Below are 18,395 nucleotides of genomic sequence, written 5' to 3'. Positions count from 1 at the left end.
TACCTTTCACAATAGCATCCCCCAAAATGAAATACCTAGGAATCAATCTAACAAAGGAAGTAAAAGACCTTTACAATGAAGACTACACTATCCTGAAAAAGGAGATCAAAGATAACATAAAATGGAAAGATATCCCTAGTTCTTGGACAGGAAGAGCCAATATATTGAAAATAGCCATAATTCTAAAATTGTTATACATATTTAATGCAATCCTGATCAAAATACCAATAGCATATCTCACAGAAGTAGAGAAAACAATCCTAAAATTAATTTGGAACCAGAAGAGACAGCAAAAGCAATTCTGGGCAACAAAGGGGGTATCACAATCTCCTGGCTTGAAATTATACTACAAAGCCACTGTGATAAAAACAACATGATACTGAAAAAAAAACCCACATGAAAAAACCCCATAAAAATCTTTTAAAAAAAGAAAGACCTGACAATTAATGGAACAGATTACAAGATGCAGAAACAACTTCAAACATACTCAGCCACCTTATCTTTGATGAAGGAGCCAAACACCTTCACTAGGAAGAATGATAGCCTCTTAAATAAATGGTGCTGGAAAAACTGGCTTTCTACATGCTGAAGATTAAAACGAGACCCATATCTTTCACCATGCACTAAACTTAAATTGAAATGGATGAAAGATCTAAATATTAAAACAGAAACATTAACTCTGCTGGAAGAGAGAATAGGTAGACCCCTTGACATTGGTATAGGCAAAGACATTATGAACAAAATCCTGATCACACAAGAAATACCACAAAGAACCAACAACTGAGATCTCACCTTATTAAAAAGCCTTTGCATAGCAAAAGAAACCACCAACAGGGTGAAGAGACAACCCACAGAGTGCAAAAAAATTTTTGCCAGCTATTCTTGAAAGGACTAATATCTAGAATATAGAAAGAACTAAAAAAAAAAATCCCCCAAATTTAAAGACCCAATCCAAAAATGAACATCTGAAATGAACAGACACTTCTCAAAGGAAGAAGTAGAAATGGCAAATAAATAGATGAAAAAATGTTCAACATCACTGGTCATTCAAGAGATGCAAATTAAAACAATGCTGAGATTCCACCTCACTCCAGATAGAATGGCTGCTATCAAAAAATCAACCAATAACAAACACTGGCAGGGCTGTGGGGGAAAAGGAACCCTTCTCCACTACTGGTGGGAGTGTAGACTGATGCAACCACTGTGGAAATCAGTGTGGAAATTCCTCAAAAAACTCCATTTGGCCCAGCTATTCCCCTTCTTGGTATCTTCCCCAGAGCTAAAAGCATCACACCACAGTGATATATGTACACCCATGTTTATAGCAGCACAGTTTGTAATAGGTAAATCTTGGAAATAGTCCAAATGCCCATCAACCAATGAATGGATAAAGAAAATGTGGGGTTTTTTTAAACAATGGAGAACTACTCTGCCATAAAGAATAAGCTTGTGACATTTCTAGTAAATGGATGCACCTTGAGACCTTACTCTTAAGTGAAGTAAATCAGACACATATGCTTAAATAATGCATTGTTTCTCTGGTATATGAAACAGAAGGGATAAATAAGAACCAAAATGTGTAATAGACATTGGGAAATGGGAAGAAAATGTTCACGTGGGATGGGGAACAACAGAGGGAGGAAGAGGGAAGGAAGGAAGAGAAACGAAAAAAGAGAATAGAAGGAAAAATTGGAAACAAAGCTTTTGTAAATAAGGAGGGGAAGAGAGTTGAAGGGAGGGAAGGGGAATGGGGAAAAAAGAATCAAGATACATCATGTACAGGTACAAATTCCCTATGATGAATGTGATCATTACGTGTATCTAAACTGTACCAATAAAATTAGTTTTTAAAATTCATAGAATTGTACATTGGGGTGAAAAAAGCATTTGTTCCTCTAACAACAAAGCCATGTGGATCAGTGGAATCAGGGAACCAATGAGGTCCTGTCCCGACTGTGGGTCTGTTCCCCGAAAGAAGACTCTGACTTCCCTAGACTCTTGTTTCTCCATCTGTAGTGAAGCCGAAACTACAGTAACTACCAATGCATAAAGGCATGTGAGGGTGTTCAGACAGGTGAGGAGACTTGCGGATTTGGGAAAGATGCTACAGAACCACATGGACTTGTGAATCAGCCGGGCCATGAGCACATCAACAGGAAGCCGGGCGTTCACCCTGTTCCGCTGGCCCACGCCCACCTGCTCGCCCTCCGCCATTCTGCCTGACCTACATCTGTGAGACTCATCACAAATGCCACCTTCTCTATGGTGGCATCCTGAGGCCGGCTGTCACCACCCTTCCCTACTGGAATCTGGCCCTGCCTCCCTGCCCTTTCACCTGCCAACATCTGTGCTGCACCTATGTCATTTGGCAACTTGCAATGTCTACTCTGCCTGTTAGGTTCTGGAGAACAGGCGCATCTTCCTCTGCTCATCTCTGGATTCCACATAAATGCCTTTTTTGGGAACACAATAAATAGCAAATGATCATAGGATAATGGCTATGAACCAGGCAGGCCTTAAAAGGCTTTCCGTAGACCCACATGTTGGATGCTACAACAGCCCCGTGATGAGGGAACTAAGCACAAAGCCATTAGGTACCATGCCCAAGGTCATGCCATCTGTAGGTAGTAAAGCCGGAACACGAGCCCAACCCCCCAGGATCCCGAATGTGCCCTGCTAGGCGCTAGGCCAGTCTGGCTCCCAGCTGTACGTCCACTAAGCTGAATGGGACAGGACTTTGGAGTCTTTGAATAAAAAACCTGTCATTTTGCATCTGGTCCTCACAATGAGCCTGTGAGGTGGACAGGGAAGCTTTATCCCATTTTAAAGATGAAGAAATTGAGCCATCACTGGCATCTCGCTAGAAAATAACTGGTGACAGCAAAACTGGAATTTATGTCTTTGATTTCTTTTCCTGTGTTCTTTCCCTTGTATCCCACATGCTTATCATAAGCATCTGGCCATGCAAACCAAGGCAGTGGCCCTAGGTAGCCTCAAAAAGCCATTCATTTAGAAAATATCATTGTGCCCCTAATTAAACCACACAAACTTAAAGACACAAGAAGAAAAGACCACCAATTTAACTAAATTTATGTAGTAAAAATTATTTTAAATTGCAGCCAGAAATAGACATGTCTTTCCACTGAATGTTATCAAATTTGATTTGACAGTAACATGTATATAAACAGAATCTTTGGGAATTTCTTCAAGGTAAGTAAACAAATATAAGAAAAATTTCAAAGACATAGTTTGTTTTTTGTAAGAAATACTTTCATAGAAATCCAGGACTCTAGTAGTCCCAGTGCTTCTATAAATAGTGTATAAGTACACTTTTAAAGATGACAAACTGGTTAATTGGGGGGAGGGCGGTACCAGGAATCAAACTCGGGACCTTGCACCTGCAAGGCAGGCAGCGGAACCACTGAGCTAAGTCCCTGGCCCTCTGGTTAAATTTTGATGAGAATATTCTATGTCCTTGTAAAAGCATCCCTTTCCCTTTTTCACTATATAACATAATCTTCAGCACCTCAGAATTACCTCTAAGAATAAAAACTATGTTATTCATTGTAGATTTTGTTTACCATTTTTCTTTTCTCTCAAAATCCTGGTATATTTGGTTATAATAATCACTGTAGTCAGGAAAGGAGAAAGAGATTGGGGGAACTTCAGTGAGAAAGAGAAAAAAAGTCAAAGCACGCTTCAAAGTTGATAAATAATGTATACAAAGAAATACAGTCAAGTCCATAAAAGACTAGAGAAGGGCCAGTAATCCAAATCAGAGGTAAGTGACTTCAACTGGACCAGAAGAACCAGAAATCTATTAAATGTTGAAATGGATTAGATGGAGGGAGTGATAAAAACCATCTTTAAAAGTCTTAACAAGACTTTTTTAAAAAGTAAAGAAAAATAAAAGGTCAAAGGGAAAGAAAAAGAATAGAAGAAAGGGAGTAAGGGAGGGAGGTCAGAAACAAACAGTGAACGCTGTTCAGAATAAGTCTGAATATATTGCAAACAGAAGGCTACAGTGCACATGAACAAGGAAAAGAGGGAGGGAAAGGGGGAAGAAAGAAGAGAAGGAGAGAGACAGAGAGTGAAGGTGACAACACTGAAACATTTGTCAGTTCAGGGTAATTATAATCGTAGCACCAACTGATGGGAGAGCACATATGCTGTCACACGTAGCATGCACCTCGGGAACTCCCTTCCAGCCCTCTGACACCTCACCCATCAGACTCCGGATTCTGCGCTCTGGAGCCTGCTGCATACACACCTTGGACTGAGAGGAAAGCGGATCCATCCAGGTCGCTGTTCTGGAGGCTGCATCTCACGAGCCCTGAATCGCTGGGCTGCACATCGTGGATGATCATCTCAGAGACAAAGTTCCCATCCAGGTCATAACTGGCAGAAGTGAAGCGGTCGTTGGTGATGATGGGCTCCCGGGGTGTGATGCTCAGGACCACTGTACCTTTGAGCGCCCACATGATGAGCTTCCAGCCTGGGGACACGGTGCAGTTGAAGCGAGCCTCCGAGCCCTTCAAGACTGTTGCATTTTGGGGCCCTTCTATGATTTGATAGCTGGATCCAGAAGCTAGAAGGCAACCAATTTTTCACAGGGTAAGTATTAATCTACAAACATCAACTATGTAGTTGAACTCTATTTACCAGCTGTTAATACTGGGTCTCTTTGGCATTGCTCGGACTCCATGGCTTACCGGTCCTAATACCAGGGCTCCCCCAGGAGCCGCCAGTGGACAGCAGGCCATTGTCACACCCTGCCTCCCACTGTCTCCCTTAGCTGAGTTGTACTGGCTGAATATTGTTTCCCATAAGTTTGTGTCCATCAGATCTTCAGAAGGTGACTTTTGAAAGTAGAGTTTTTATATAGGTGATTAGTTAAAGATTTCAAGATGAAATCAACCTGGATTTAGGATGGGCCCAAAATCCAATCCTAGTGAGAGATCTGTAATACAGAAGTATGCAGAGAGGGGCACCATGTGGCGATGAAGGCAGAGACTGACAGACATGACTACAAGCCAAGGATGGCAGGGACTGTGGTCAGCCACCAGAAGCTGAGAAAGGCATGAACAGATTCTTCCTCAGAGCCTCCAGAAGGAACCAGCCCTGTCCACCAGCGATGTCACAGAAACAGTGGTGGAACTGGGACCCAAACTCAGACTTTCCCACTCTGAGTTCCATGCTCTTTACTCCACGATGTCTCTCAGAAGAAGACCCCCGGAATACCAGACCTTGGTTCCCTCTCAGCAATGCTTTCCTCATTAGTCCAAGCATTCTTATTACCCGTTGATGATGTGTGGTCTCTGTGGGGCAACCAGGCAGCCCACCACATGCACTGGGGGGTCCTCAAATAAGGGCAGCTCCCCAAGTTCCTTCTGCCCTTGTACAAGCAAGTGTAACATGGTTCTAAAGCAGTCTCATTCCCAAGGTCCCAGCAGAAAGGCAGGATGGCAAACACTCAAGAACAAGAGAGCCTCACCTGTATACTCAGAATTCACTGCGGATCGGAACTGCCTCCCACAGGAACCAGAAGCAGAGCAACGTGCGCATGGGAGGACCATGTGCCCAGAACAGGGCCTGGCGCAAACAGAACCACAGCAAGGAGGCCACAGGGAGCCCCTGGCTCAGAAGAGGCACAGCTAAGGAAAGAGCTGAATGCACTGAGCTGACCCACTGTCTGAGTAAACATGATCACACTCATCTGTTTTGTCCCAGAGTGTGACAGAAAAAAAGAGAGAAAGTGTGACTCTCAAAACCACAACTTTGATTGGATTCTATCCTTGGCTGAGGTGCATCTCTCTGACCCAGAATCCCTTTGATCCTCAAGTATAGAAACAAAATTCTCGGGAAGAAAAGTCCAGATGATTCATCAGGGGAGGCAGAGACACTGTTCCCTGGCCCTTTCTGTGAGTCTGAATTATATTTTAAGAAGAGAGAGAAAAGACAGTTCTATACCTGAGGAAAGATGACCAGGCTGAGTCCTATTCCCCATACCTGGGCCTGGCAGGGGAGGGCAAATGGATGATGCCCAAGGAGGCTGGGGCAAGAGGCTGGGCCAGGTAACACCCAGGCCCAGCCTGGGGAGCCCAGCCTGGACACCTCCATCAGAATGAGAAAACTCTCCTGGAGCCAGACTTCCGCAGCCATGCGTGAAGTGGTGCGATCAGTTCACCCCAAAGCCAGGGTTCAAGCATGTCAGACTGCACGTGCAACCGAGGACTCAGAACACAAGCAGCCCGCAGGCCTCACTGCAGCTGGGCAGGTGAGCTGGGACCGTGCCAAATGGAAACTCCTGGAGCCTGACTCAAACTTTAAAGTAAATGAAGGAACCAAATTCCCCCAGCACTGCTACCCACAGCCCGTGCTAGAACCCTAGGTAACCACCCTCCAGCTCTGCCCTGTGACTCAGAGCTGCTTTTCTGGCACTGTGAGGTCTTGGCATCTCGTTCCTCTCTTGTCCATGTCTTATCAACGGCAGTGGGTGACCCTAACCCTACACAGAGCAAACCTGAGAAAACTGTAGATAAGAACTTTAATCAGTCACATACCTCACTCTTTCCCTTTGCGTGGAGCTGAGGCAAATTGTTGGCAGAACACTGGGAAGGGTTGGCATCTCCCCTGCCCTGGAACCTCTGTGTGGCCACCCACTGTGGCTGTCACCTGGCACCAGGACCTAGCGTCTGCTATCTACAAGACTCCTTGTAGGAGTTTATCCACTCACAAGACTCTTATTCCTGTCAGCATTCTCCAGTTCCCAAATCCACATCTACAGCCCAGTCCACTTGCCCTCTTCTCCTGCCCTACCAAGCATCTCCGAGGAAATGACCAGTGGCCATCCAAGATGGAGAGGATCCCTTTTCTTCCTCTCACTCCACCCCAACAACCTCAGGCTTACATCAGTCATGGGGCAGCACACCCGCCAGGGTCCTGATGCCCATCAATCCTGCAAAAGTCGGTCTAAACACAAGATCGCTCTGCGGCAGCCTCTTCACAGCTCCCTGAAGTAGCTGCCAGGCCTCTCCCCAGCCCTGGTATGAGGGTCCACTCTGAACCATTCTGTTCTCCCACTTTCCTTGTCCCCAGCCTCACTGGCCATGCCTGTAGACCCCTCAACTTTCAACTTGTCCTTAACACTGTAGCAAACGGAAAAGCAGGGTTGGAGAAGTAGTTTCACAGTCTGGAAGGAGCCAGGGAAAGAAAGTGGCAGACAGAAAAGAGAGCTTTTTTTTTTTTTTTTGGTACCAGGAATTGAACTCGGGTCCTTGCATTTGCACAGCAGGCAGTGAAACCACTAAGCTAAATCCCTGGCCCCAAAGAGAGCTTTTTAAATTTGCTCCAACTCCACCCTCAGGCCACTAGATGTTTTTTTTTTTTTAGCTATGAAGAGTGAGTTTATTATAAGAACATAAACTAGAGAAGGCAAGGGCACTAGACTTTTTTAAAAAATGTATCAGGGCCAGGGATTTAGCTCAGTGGTTCCATCGCTTGCCTTGCAAGCGCAAGGTCCCGAGTTCAATCCCTGGTACCAAAAAAAAAAAAAAAATGTATCAAACTCACCAAGTCTTTTTTGACCCCTGGCCCTTTGCACATGCAGCCTGGAACACCAGTATCACCTGCATCTCAGCTCCTGGCCCAGCTGTCTTCTCCTCAGGGAAACTTTCCCAGATCACCCCCTTGAGGCTAAATTACCCTGTACCATATCCTCAGAGTAGTGGTGCTACTTTGAAGCCAATGTCACAGTGTCATGGTGTTTTATACTTATTTTTCCCCTCAATCAGTCCCTGTCTCCCCTATGAGGCCCTAGGCCCCATGTTAACGGGGACTATGCCTGGCTTTGCTTGGCCCGGCATCCTATACCTCAGCTAAGGGTCGCCTAACAGGTGCTCAGAGACTATTTCCTGGCCGAGTAATAAGTGGTCAGGTTCTACATAAGCCATGAGGCCGGGCGAGGTGCAGAGGAGAGGGAGGGGACCCCTGTGGGTGCACACAGGCGCTGCACCCAGGCATCAGGAGCCAAGGGCAACACAAATGTGACTCCACGCACGAGGGTGTCCAAGAGGACTTGTCTGAGTGCCTCAGCCTGCATCACAGAGCTTGCAATGGGCCCCATGTCTCTGGAGGGCTCTGGAACCTGCCCATAATACCCTGCCCACTGGCATGGCCACCTCCGGGCCCCAAACCAGAGCCTTCCTGCCCCCACTAAGCACTTCCCGCTCAGCTGCAGCATGATAAAATATTTCAGAGCAGCTAAACCCATGAAGACCCTTCTGCTACCATAGGCTAAAGAGGCCTCTCTGGCACGGTGTCCCGGAGCTGTACGTTGAGGGCCACTTACCACCTCAGACTCAGTCTCTAGTACCCTCTCTAAGACCTTGTTTTCCTCTCCACTCTCGTGAGTACAGTACCTGTAAAGGGCTGTGCACCTCACGCCGGTAGACAGGGGCCAGCCAACACCTTTGCCCCCGATCCGCCTGAGCCGAGTCCTGCGCTCTACCTCCATGTGCACAACACCCAGGATCAGAATTCCATGAAGCGGTCCTGACTGTACCAGCGCATGCTGTGCTGGTACATCCCACTCTATGGACTCTGCCTCACTCTTTTCAGCACTGTCATGACCCGAGTTTCAAAGCCCGTCATCTGGACTCCCTAAGTAGAGCACAAAGTGGGGATGGCTCAGGCTGAGGAGCCATGAGCTGTGCCTGCATCGCTGTTCATTCTTCAGTGTGATGGCCTCAGGTCCAGGCAGCAAGGAAGGCAGAGTTTGCAGCCCACTGGAGGAAGGAAGGCTAGGCTCACGCCCCGAGGTGGTGGCATCTAGCCGAGACCTAACTAAACCAAAGCTGCATAGCTGGACCCACCGTTCCAAAGACCACCTGCATCATCTCCTGCTGGCAGAGTCTGACCCAAGGGAGATCGTGGCCCAGACCCTGTGAGGCCCACTCCACCCTGACACCTGACACAGAGCTGTGGTGAGGAATGGGGAGGTGTCAGTCACCCCGTCAGCACCCAGGACCTGGGATCCCACCCTGGCCACTGCGGCGGGCACACAGGCTTGAAGGAGGAACCGATGCCAAGGCTGGGCCTTCCTGGGAGACCGTGCAAGTGAGAAAGCGGGAGAAGCAGGTGGGAGAGACTGCAACAGAGGCAGAGTGGCAAGGGCACCACAGGGTCCTTCCTGGAGTGGAGCTGCAGCAGCAGGAAGTGGATGGGTGGAGGAAGGAGGTGGCCCGGAAGGAAGGGGAGCCCTGGGAAGTGCCTCTTCGGGTGCCCCTCCTGTGGGTGAGAGGAGCAAAGAGGTTGCACACCAGCCCCTACCTGTCAGCACAGCCAGGATGCCCAGCACTGCCAGGATGCCACGCTCACGGCCCTCCATCTCCGCATGATCCTCCTCCCCTGGAACACAAAGCAGGCAGTGACGCCCTCCACCTGCACCTCCTCTGCCTCCCAGATGTGCTGGGCAGCTCAGTCTGGCCAGGACTCGAGGCAGGACACGTTGTGACCCCAGCCTAGACTTGCCACAGGGTGGGTGTGGGAGTCACAGAACAAACTGATGTGAATGACAGGGTGGGGACAGCACCGCTGACCTCCAAGTTGCAGGTGAAGTGTGGGCTCTCTGCCCTTCCTTCCAATCAATGAGAAGAATGTGCTGCCTGTGATGAGCTTATGTCCCCTTGGGGGAAGGTGAGGACCAAATGGAGAAAGAGACTAGACAGCCTACTAGAAGGAGGCAAGAAATGAGGAGGAAACAATGGGAGTGAGCATGGGTGGGGTGTTTGTCACTTCAGGCAGGTGGCTGGGGAAAGGCCCCTGAGGATGAATGAGGTGACACCCATGTGTGCATCTACTGGAAAAGCTCCCCCTGCACAGCATAGAGCAGGTGCAAAGGCCCTGGGGTGGGACTGTGGTCAGCATGATTGAGGAACTGCAGAGAGGGCTCTGGCAGAGGAGGGGTGAGCGGAAGGGCTGAGGTCAGAGGTTGGAGAGCCGAGTAAGGCCTGGTCAGGCATTGGAGCACTCGAGATTTCTGCAATGTACACTTCTTGGCCCTCTTTCCAGTCCCCTTTTTCTTTTGATTGGTGAATTGAGGCCATTAACATTGAGAGTTACAATTGATAGATATTGACTCATCCTTGTCATGATGTTTTGCTGTTGTTGGCTCTTTTATTTCTTACTTTTTCCCCCCTTTCCCTTTAGTTCCTTACCTTGCCTGGTGGCTTCCCTCTGTTAGGCTTCATGGATTTGTGACCTTCATTGTCTTTTTCTAGGATATTGTTTAGAATTGTTTGGAATGCTGGTTTGGTGTTCATGAAATTTCTCAGGTGTTCTTTGTCATGAAAATATCTAATTTCCCCATTGATTTTGAAAGATAATTTTGCAGGATACAACAGTCTAGGTTGGAAGTTATTTTCTTTTAGGGCTTGAAATACTTCACTCCAGGCTCTCCTTGAGGTGAGAGTTTGTGTTGAGAAATCTGCTGTGATTCTGATGGGCTTTCCTTTGTAGGTGATTTGTTTCTTTTCTCTAACTGCCTGTAGGATTTTGTTCTTCTGTTGGGTTTCTGGGATCTTGACTATTATTATCCCTAGGTGTAGATTTTTTTTGGTCATGGCTAGTTGGAGTTCTATATGCCTCACTTATCTGTGTGTCCAATTCTCCACCTCTGTCTGGGAAGTTTTCTACTATTACTTCTGTGAACAGTTTTTTTATGTCAATTGTACTTTCTCCCATTTTTTCGTGGACTCCTATCAGTCTTATGTTATTCTTCTTTGCATCATCTAGCAACTGCTGGATTGATTTCTCATGGTCCCTTCCTATTTTGAAGAGATCTCTGTTTTCATGGTCTTTCACAGCAATCCTGTCTTCTATATCTGATATTCTATCTTCAGATTCCCTTAATCTGCTCTGCATGCTTTCAATGGAGTTTTTAATCTCCTGGATATCTGTTTGAATCTGTTTCATGGATTCCATTTCTTTCTTATGTTGGGCGATCATGGTTTCCATTTCTTTCTTATGCTGGGCATTCATAGCTTCCAGCATGTTTCTGAGCTCATCTATTTTTTTTATCTGTTTCTCTTCTAGAGCCTCTAATCATGTCTTTCACTCTGCTTACCATCTCTCTAGTTATCTGGGAAGTCATTTCTGTTTTGGATTTTTCTAGACCCAGTCCCCTTTTTCTTTGCTAACCCTGCTGTACATCCTCCACCCATGCAATCTCTCTGCTTTTTTCTTCCCCTGGGCACTCACCAAAACTAGGGGCCCCACAGGGGTGCTTTGGGGGGAGTCACCTGTGCACTGACCACCCTGGGGGCAGCCTGGAAAGGCAACGCCCCCACCCCCACCCAACCCCCATGCAGCACAGAGGCCTGGGTGATTCTCACTCCAGCTGAGGCACCCACAGATCGCAGCCCCGCTGTGTGAATGCACCCTGTCCCTCCAGAACGGGAGGCGTCAGCTCCTATCAGAGAATAGGATGGAAATCCCTGTTCGGGATTTTGTAATGTGTGGCCACACTGGTCCAGGGCTCCCATCTCCTCTCTTCCCCAACAGACCCTAGAAGGATCCCCCCACAGCCGATCCCAGGAGCAGAAAGGTAGATGGGAAACAGCACCAGAAATGGCCCCCAGGCCAGCCTGTGCCCATCTGCAAGTGGCTGGGTCAAACCAAAGAGTGTTGGGGTACGGCGGGCAGAGACTCCGGGCCCTGACTCCTTCTCACATCTGACGCCTATCGGGGTGCTCATAGTCCCTGGGAAGGAATGGATTTTCCCCCTTTTGTTTCCCCGATGTCTTTGGAAAGACACTCAGTGTGTGAGCTGAAGTAACACTATTCCGTTGCCCGTGCAATATAATCTGACACACATGCAGCAAAAACCAAGAAAACCATCCCTGCCAAGTCCCAAGCAGCCCACACCATCCAGGATGAAACCAGGCCTTCTGAGATTGATCTGCAACCCAGAGTTACAAAGTGTTAAATAAATCATTTACTAATTTCAGGGCTCCATTAAGAGAACTCCACAGGTTCACTGCTCTGCCAGTCCCAGGGAATGCAGGCTCGCAGCAGAGGAGCGGGGAGAGACTGGAAGTTGCCCTAACTGCAGAGCCTGGGCCCAGCCTGGCAGAGCCCACAGCACAGATGCAGGCCCATCAAGAAGAGCTGCAGCCCAGGAGAACCGCATGGGGTCAGGCTGCAGGCTAAGAATAGACTGTTTAACAAGGAACTCTCCACTCAGCAACTTCCTCCCCTGCAGTTGGTTCTCACTTCTCTCTGTCCCAAATCATAGCTGTCCCTGAGTCTGGTAAGTAGGACCCCGGCATGGCTGCAAGTCCTGGAACCAGAGGGAGGTCACTACAGACAGGGTTTGTGAGGACACTGTTTAGAGGGCATGTGGACCTGGGCCATTGTCAGAGAGCTGATTTCAGGTATAACTGAGCTCAGACACCATACTTTAATTAAATGAGGACACGAGCCAGGGATGGCCACTTAATACCTGAGGGGCAGGGGGACCCGGGCCCGAACCCCAGCTTCTCATTCACTTCCTCAATGCAAGGCTCTTCATGTCTTACTTCTTGTTGAAAAGCTGCACTCAGTCTTCAGTCTTATTAAGTCGCATTAAATAGGCAGGATTTAGTCCCCCACCCCATTTCTTGCTGGCCTCACAAGGCACAAACACCCAGAAAAACCGAGGACACCCACCAAGGGAGAGATCCTGACGCAGATCTCAGCCAGCCCCTCTTTCTGGTTCTTGAGGGTAGTTTGATATTGTAACCTCTGAAGGTGTTCCTAAAATGTCCTGTTTCAGGCAGCAGCAAGAACCGAACAGAACAGAGGACTGGGGACTCCCAGGGCCAGGGGAGGGGCTGCAGGGCTCGGTTCCATTCAGGTCTTGGCCAGGCCTCGAGTTTCTCCTGCACTTGAGACTGCAGCCCTCCGGCCCTACCTTCAGGCCCAGCTTCTCAGGAAGTCCTGAGACCCGGGAAGACTGCTTCCAGTAGGTTCTTCTTGTGAGGGAGGAAATGGCATTCACGCCACCCAAGGAGTGACCTGACTGGAAGTGGGTTCTCAGCACGTGACTCCTGGGACCCGCAGAGTCCCTCCCAGCTTTACACCTGATAGCAGTAGCTCCGTCTGAGGGACACTCGCTCCCTACAATGGTCTGAAATTTCCACACTCGCAGTGCAGCCCCTCACTTAATTTTTAACTTGAAGCTGGAAAACAAACACCTTGTGTGTGCTGTCATCCAGGATCTTCACAGGAGAACCAGCGGAAGGCCCATGAGGGCTTCAGGTCCACTGAGGAGACACCCACCTGACTGACAGACAGTCCTCACGGGAGAGCCCTCCTGGGAGACCCACACTGCAGTGCTTACCTCAGGCAGGTAAGCGTCCCCTGTAGGGCTTCAGAGAAGGTTTTCAGTTCCCAACAGGCTCCTTGGCTGCTATCCTGTCTCCACACAGACACAGGAATGGACTCTGTCTGGTGGCCCAGGAACCTGATCACTCTTCACCAAGTGACAGGAAGTTCCTCCCAAGGGCTGTGTCACTTCTTAGGCAGGGCTCTGAATGCAGAGGCACGGGAAGGTGTGAGTGAGTGCCCCACACCAGCGGGCCACATTCCCATTAATCATTAGCCAGCCCTCCACCACTGCAAACACGGAAGTCGAGCCCAGAGGCCTCAGGGCCTCCCTTCTCTTCCTCCTCCAGGCTCGCTCAGGTCCCCAGGGGAGGGTGGAGACCACTCTAGGCCTGCATCCTGCTTCAGCTGTTCTTTTCCACCAGCTGGAGGCGGACAGGCTCTTCCCATCAGAAATGCCAGCTGGCCGCCACCATGGCTGCTCCTGGCCTCAGGCAGGGGCCAGTGGGCTGGTTGGTGAAACCGGTTCCTTCTCCCAAGCAAGCACCTTAACATCAACAGGAACAGGTCCTTTTGAGAAAGAAAAAACTCATTCGCAGGACCTGCTCTGGAAGGTAACAGCAGTTTAAGAGTGAAGCAGTTTCCTTTGGAACATTTGCCCAAGGACTAGGCATCGATGGCAGCCTCCACCCCTCACTCCTCTCCCCAGAGGTCCCCAGAAGAACTCGACCTTTTAGATCTCTGTGGCAGTTTCTGGAGGCCACTGTCTCCCAAACCCATTGCTGGACACCTCACTGCACTCTTGGCCTGTCGTAACTGTCCTTTTTGGTTTGTCTCTCATTGTAGGCTCATCTCGTCAGAGGACTGAGGATCAAGGGGTCTGTACACACTGGGCACCAACAGAAGGTGCGAAGCAAGCATTTAAGTCCCAAAAGCAAATAAATGGTGGCGGGTGCGGGGGTACTGCTCCTTCCAGTTGTAGAGGAACAGAATATGCCAACCTCAAAGTATACAACTTCAATTCAGAGATTATTTTAAATGGAAGATGTCTGATTTTCAACAGACTCAAGAGAAAGAAAGAGGAAGGAAAAAAGGGGGAGGAAGGGGAGAGAGAGACAAGATGAAAGAGAGACTCAATAAAAGCCTTCTCAGAATTTTCCTTATCTGATTACAAGAACCATCTGAGAAGTAGGCTGCCATGGATTCCTCCTAGGGAAGATCTACTACCCAATAGGAATAGAATAGGAATTAACCAACTATAAATCCTTTCTCCAAGAGAGCGCTGAGAGTGAGCCGAAAACACGGACACCCGAGACTAGGTCTTTATTAGGGGACAGGATGCCGGGGCCGTCTCGGACAATGGCAAGAACAGCAGCCAGGGGCTGGCTAGGTGACTTCTTATATGGGCAAGGGCATAACAGGGGGAGACATAGTGGAGGTAGACATTTGGCTGCAGCCAGAGGTGAGGTTTAAATCCACTGGCAAGTCTGAATTTCTCGGTGGGAAGGACTATAAGCGGGAGAGCTTCGAGGCAGGAAAGTTAGGTTATTGTTTCCCTGAGTGATTTATTGTCTGCCTGGAAGAGCCATTTAGGATGTGGGGCTGACAGAGCCATTTTATCCAGCAAGAACTCTATCAGGTACCACATTAGGATCTTGAAAAGGACAGACCATTCATACACGTATAAGCAAACATTATCACAGACTTTCTCATCTCCCACTTGTTTTTCAAAAACCTATTTGTCTTTCCTAAAGAAACCTATTTGTTCTCCCTTTTCTTTTCCCTATTAAGTTAAAGATAAAAGCTTTAACTCTCAGAGTTCGAGGAGCCTGCTACTACCTTCATGGCTCCCATAGCATAAGACGTAAACTTTGTTCCCTTGTGACTCTCTCTCTTGTTGGATTAATTTGAAGGCCCCAGGTAAATATAAGAAAGTAAAGGAAAAATAATTTTTCTCTTCTCCTACATAGTAACTGGACATTTGTTCTATCTATGTCCTTTTTAGCCATCCAGAGTGACTTTGTTGGAACTGCTTCAGCTGTACTTCACAATTCATTGAACTCCAAAACTTTTTATTCCCAATCTCATGGGCTGTGTTTCCTTTCTTCTAGTGGAACATCAGTAGACCACCCACTCCATTAAAGGAAAAAAATGACACTAAAACATCTTCCCTTTCACAACTAAGACGTTTTTCTACCTACTCTATACTGAATTTTGTCCCCTGCAAAATTTCCATACTGCAACTCTACCCTCCCAACATGAAGGAGTTTGGAGGTGGAGCCCTTGAGTGGCAATTAGGTCACCAGGATGGGGCCCCCATACTGGGATCATTTCCTCCTAAGAAAGGGGTGTTGGAGGAGCCCTCCACATGCCTGGAGAGCAGAAAGCCCACATGAAGGCGTCTGCGAGCCAGGAAGGCTCCCCTCACCAGACAGGGCACCACCTGGCACCTTGATCTTAGACTCCTGGCTTCCAAACTTGGGAGAAATAAGTGTGTGATATTTAAGACCCTCTGTTGGTGGAGTTTTGCTATGAAGTGCAAGCTTTTTGGGACACTAGCCCTGCCTCTTCCACAGGCAATGAGCACATATTTTGATTGGTGCAATCACCAATTCTAGGTTACAAATATTTTCCATCTCAGCATTTTAGTATTAAGATAAAAGCCTTGTTTAACAAGAATTTTTTTTTTGCCCAAGTTCTTCATCATACTGAATTTCTCTGACTGTTCTTCACTTCAACCAGTTTCATTCCTGAGTTGCCTGATCTTGAGACATTAGTACTATGTTAGCTTTCTGTCTCTGTGACAAAATCCCTGGGACAAGCAGCTTAAAGGAGGAAAGGTTTATTTCGGCTCATGATTTCAGAGGTTTCTACTCAGGGTCAGCTGGCCCCATTGTTTCTGGCCTGGAAGGTGGAAGGGTGAGACAGAGGGAAGCTGGTTGCCTCACGGGGGACCAGAGGCACACAGAGCAAGGGACAGGGACAAGGTATGACATTTAAAGGCATTGACCAGTGACTTACTTCTTCTGAATGGGCCCCACATTTCAGATCCCAACCAAAACAAGCACCTCCCTAGGAATGCCACGTATTTAGAAGTTATCACTCTAGGTTAGTCTAATCAGTGAGAAAAGACAATATGATGACCACTTGAAACATGAACTGAGCGTAAGTCATGCTGGTCATCTAAACTTTCTAGTCCCATTAATTTAAAATTGTACAATCACCCCTTTGGTTCACTCAAAGCTCTCTAGAGTTTTAGAAGGCCAGTTTCGGTCATCTGGTGCTGTGGTTTGCTTGTGTAAATGATGGATTGGCATAATCCTTATGAATTTTCAGGTAACTTTCATCATTCTCCAGTAATCAATTCAAAATCAATTCTGCTAAGTCAGTGTCTCAGACAGTACCCCTTCAGCTGGTTACATTGTCAAGGCCACTTCTCAGTTTTCAACACCCAAGGGCTACCTGGCCAGTTTCATTGTTTCCCACTGGTTTCCTGGCGGAAGAAAAGCCATATGAAATAATGTACACACACTGAACAACAATGCTTCTCCGCTGAACACAGCCACACTTGAGTCCTGTGGCAGGAGGAGGGCAGGGGTGTGCCCCATGTGGTGACCTCGGGTTGGACCGTTGTCCCTTACAGGTTCCTGACACAGGTCTGGAGGAAGCAGCCCCAACTCTCTGTGCTGAGGGACAATTTTTTTCCCTTAAAATGGGAGATTTGCACCATTTCAAAGTTTGAGTGTAAAGAGAGACTTTATTGGTTCTTTTAGCCTTTACTATTTTTAAATCAGAGAGTACAAGTTTACATCATGCACATTCATGTGGCAACTCGAAGTGCACGGAAGTTCTGAAAGACGCTGCTGGGGTGAGGCCCTGGAAAGAAATTGGTTTTGAAGTAGAATGGAAAAAATAAAGATAGGTAGAAAGGAGACGAGGAAGATCAGAATTTTTAAAATTATACTTTTAAGAAAAACTATAGCTCCGGGGCACAAAACTTACTTAAGCCATTTTCTCTTCCTGGAAATGCACTTAAAAAAAAAAACAAAAAACTTTCTGAGGGTCTTCAGACACCGGGAGCCTTTGACTTGGGCCCTGGGCCAAGCTTTTCACCTGTGAGCAGCGCTTCCTCCCACAGACTCTGCCCTGCAGGAAGCAGCAGCAGGAGCAGGCAGCGGATCTCAGCTTCATACAGGGAAACGGTTTGCACTGCGACACAGCCGCCGGGTGAGTGACCGACGGACAGCAGCACACACACCCCAGAATGCCCATCCGGAAGACACCCCAACACCAGTAAAAATACCCAGCTTGGGATCATAAGGCACCCTTCTCTCTTTTCAGGGCCCACACTCTCTATTTCTTTGAGTGCATACTTTTAAAATGTCTGCCTAATAAATCACTCGATGCTGTTTACTGATGAGTCCCGAAAATTCTTTTTCTTCAAGGGAGTTAGTGAACCTGCAATAAGATGGGTTTAGGAACCTCCTAGGACTCTGTCGGGTGACAGTTCGAGCTCTAGTGAGGGGTGGGGCTGGCTAGGCATTAAAGGAAGAGACAAAATGTACAAGGCACAGGGCTGGCAGGCAGTGTGGGACCTCTGTAAGAGTTGGAGGCTGGTAAGGCCTGAATGCAAAGAGGGCCAGGCAGGGAGTTAAGTGTGCAAGGCAAAGGGCAGGGCCAGGATCTTGGTTTGTTGTTGTTGTTGTTGTTTGTTTGTTTGTTTCCAAAGAGATATCAGGAAACTGGAAAAGTTGGAACAGCATGAAGACATCTGTGAGATTATCTGATTTCACACAGCCCTAGCTGTCCTTGAACTCTGGACAACTCTCAGGTACAAGAAATTGAGAGGAAAACAAATTATTCTTCTACAAAGAAATGCAAATGAGCTTTGTCTAGTGCAGAGGTAATTGATTTTTGCCCTGAGGATATTGACCAGCTATAACTTTATTCCTAAGGTTTTAGCATTTCCAGTGGCCTCTATAGTGTGTTGTTTGGTTCCTCTACTGACTCTGCTACATCATTCTGGTTCC

At 47.6% G+C, this 18,395-nt stretch overlaps 1 protein-coding gene and 1 long non-coding RNA gene across 6 annotated transcripts in view; one reads left to right on the top strand and one right to left on the bottom strand.

Annotated features, from left to right (window-relative positions):
* The window catches only part of Igsf5 (immunoglobulin superfamily member 5), a 44,178-nt gene extending 30,602 nt beyond the window's left edge, over positions 1-13,576 (bottom strand). For 3 of the 4 annotated variants that reach the window (XM_004842355.4, XM_004842356.4, XM_087212550.1), the window contains exons 1-3: positions 13,382-13,576; positions 9,331-9,408; positions 4,271-4,588 (exon numbers count right to left, since the gene is read on the bottom strand). In XM_004842355.4, coding sequence (XP_004842412.2) covers positions 4,271-4,588; positions 9,331-9,388 — 376 coding nt within the window. In that variant the 5' untranslated portion in view covers positions 9,389-9,408; positions 13,382-13,576. The remainder of the gene's footprint in view (positions 1-4,270; positions 4,589-9,330; positions 9,409-13,381) is intronic. The other variant, XM_004842357.4, reaches the window with a different exon arrangement.
* Positions 12,125-17,778, top strand: LOC106009207 (uncharacterized). 2 transcript variants are annotated; one of them, XR_001183298.3, is made up of 4 exons: positions 12,125-12,310; positions 13,257-13,390; positions 14,212-14,271; positions 17,504-17,778. It is a non-coding gene; the product is annotated as an uncharacterized LOC106009207 (long non-coding RNA). The 2 variants fall into 2 exon arrangements; XR_002394079.2 differs by lacking the exon at positions 17,504-17,778 and having other exon boundaries at positions 14,212-14,391.
* The last annotated feature ends 617 nt before the right edge of the window (positions 17,779-18,395 follow it).

The sequence above is a fragment of the Heterocephalus glaber genome, unplaced genomic scaffold (genome assembly GCF_053883595.1).
Source record: "Heterocephalus glaber isolate CG9 unplaced genomic scaffold, H.glaber_assembly_v1.0 deba00000122, whole genome shotgun sequence".
Classification (NCBI taxonomy): Eukaryota; Metazoa; Chordata; class Mammalia; order Rodentia; family Bathyergidae; genus Heterocephalus; species Heterocephalus glaber.
Note: the sequence above shows the minus strand (reverse complement) of the source record. Positions and strands in the feature narration are given on the sequence as shown.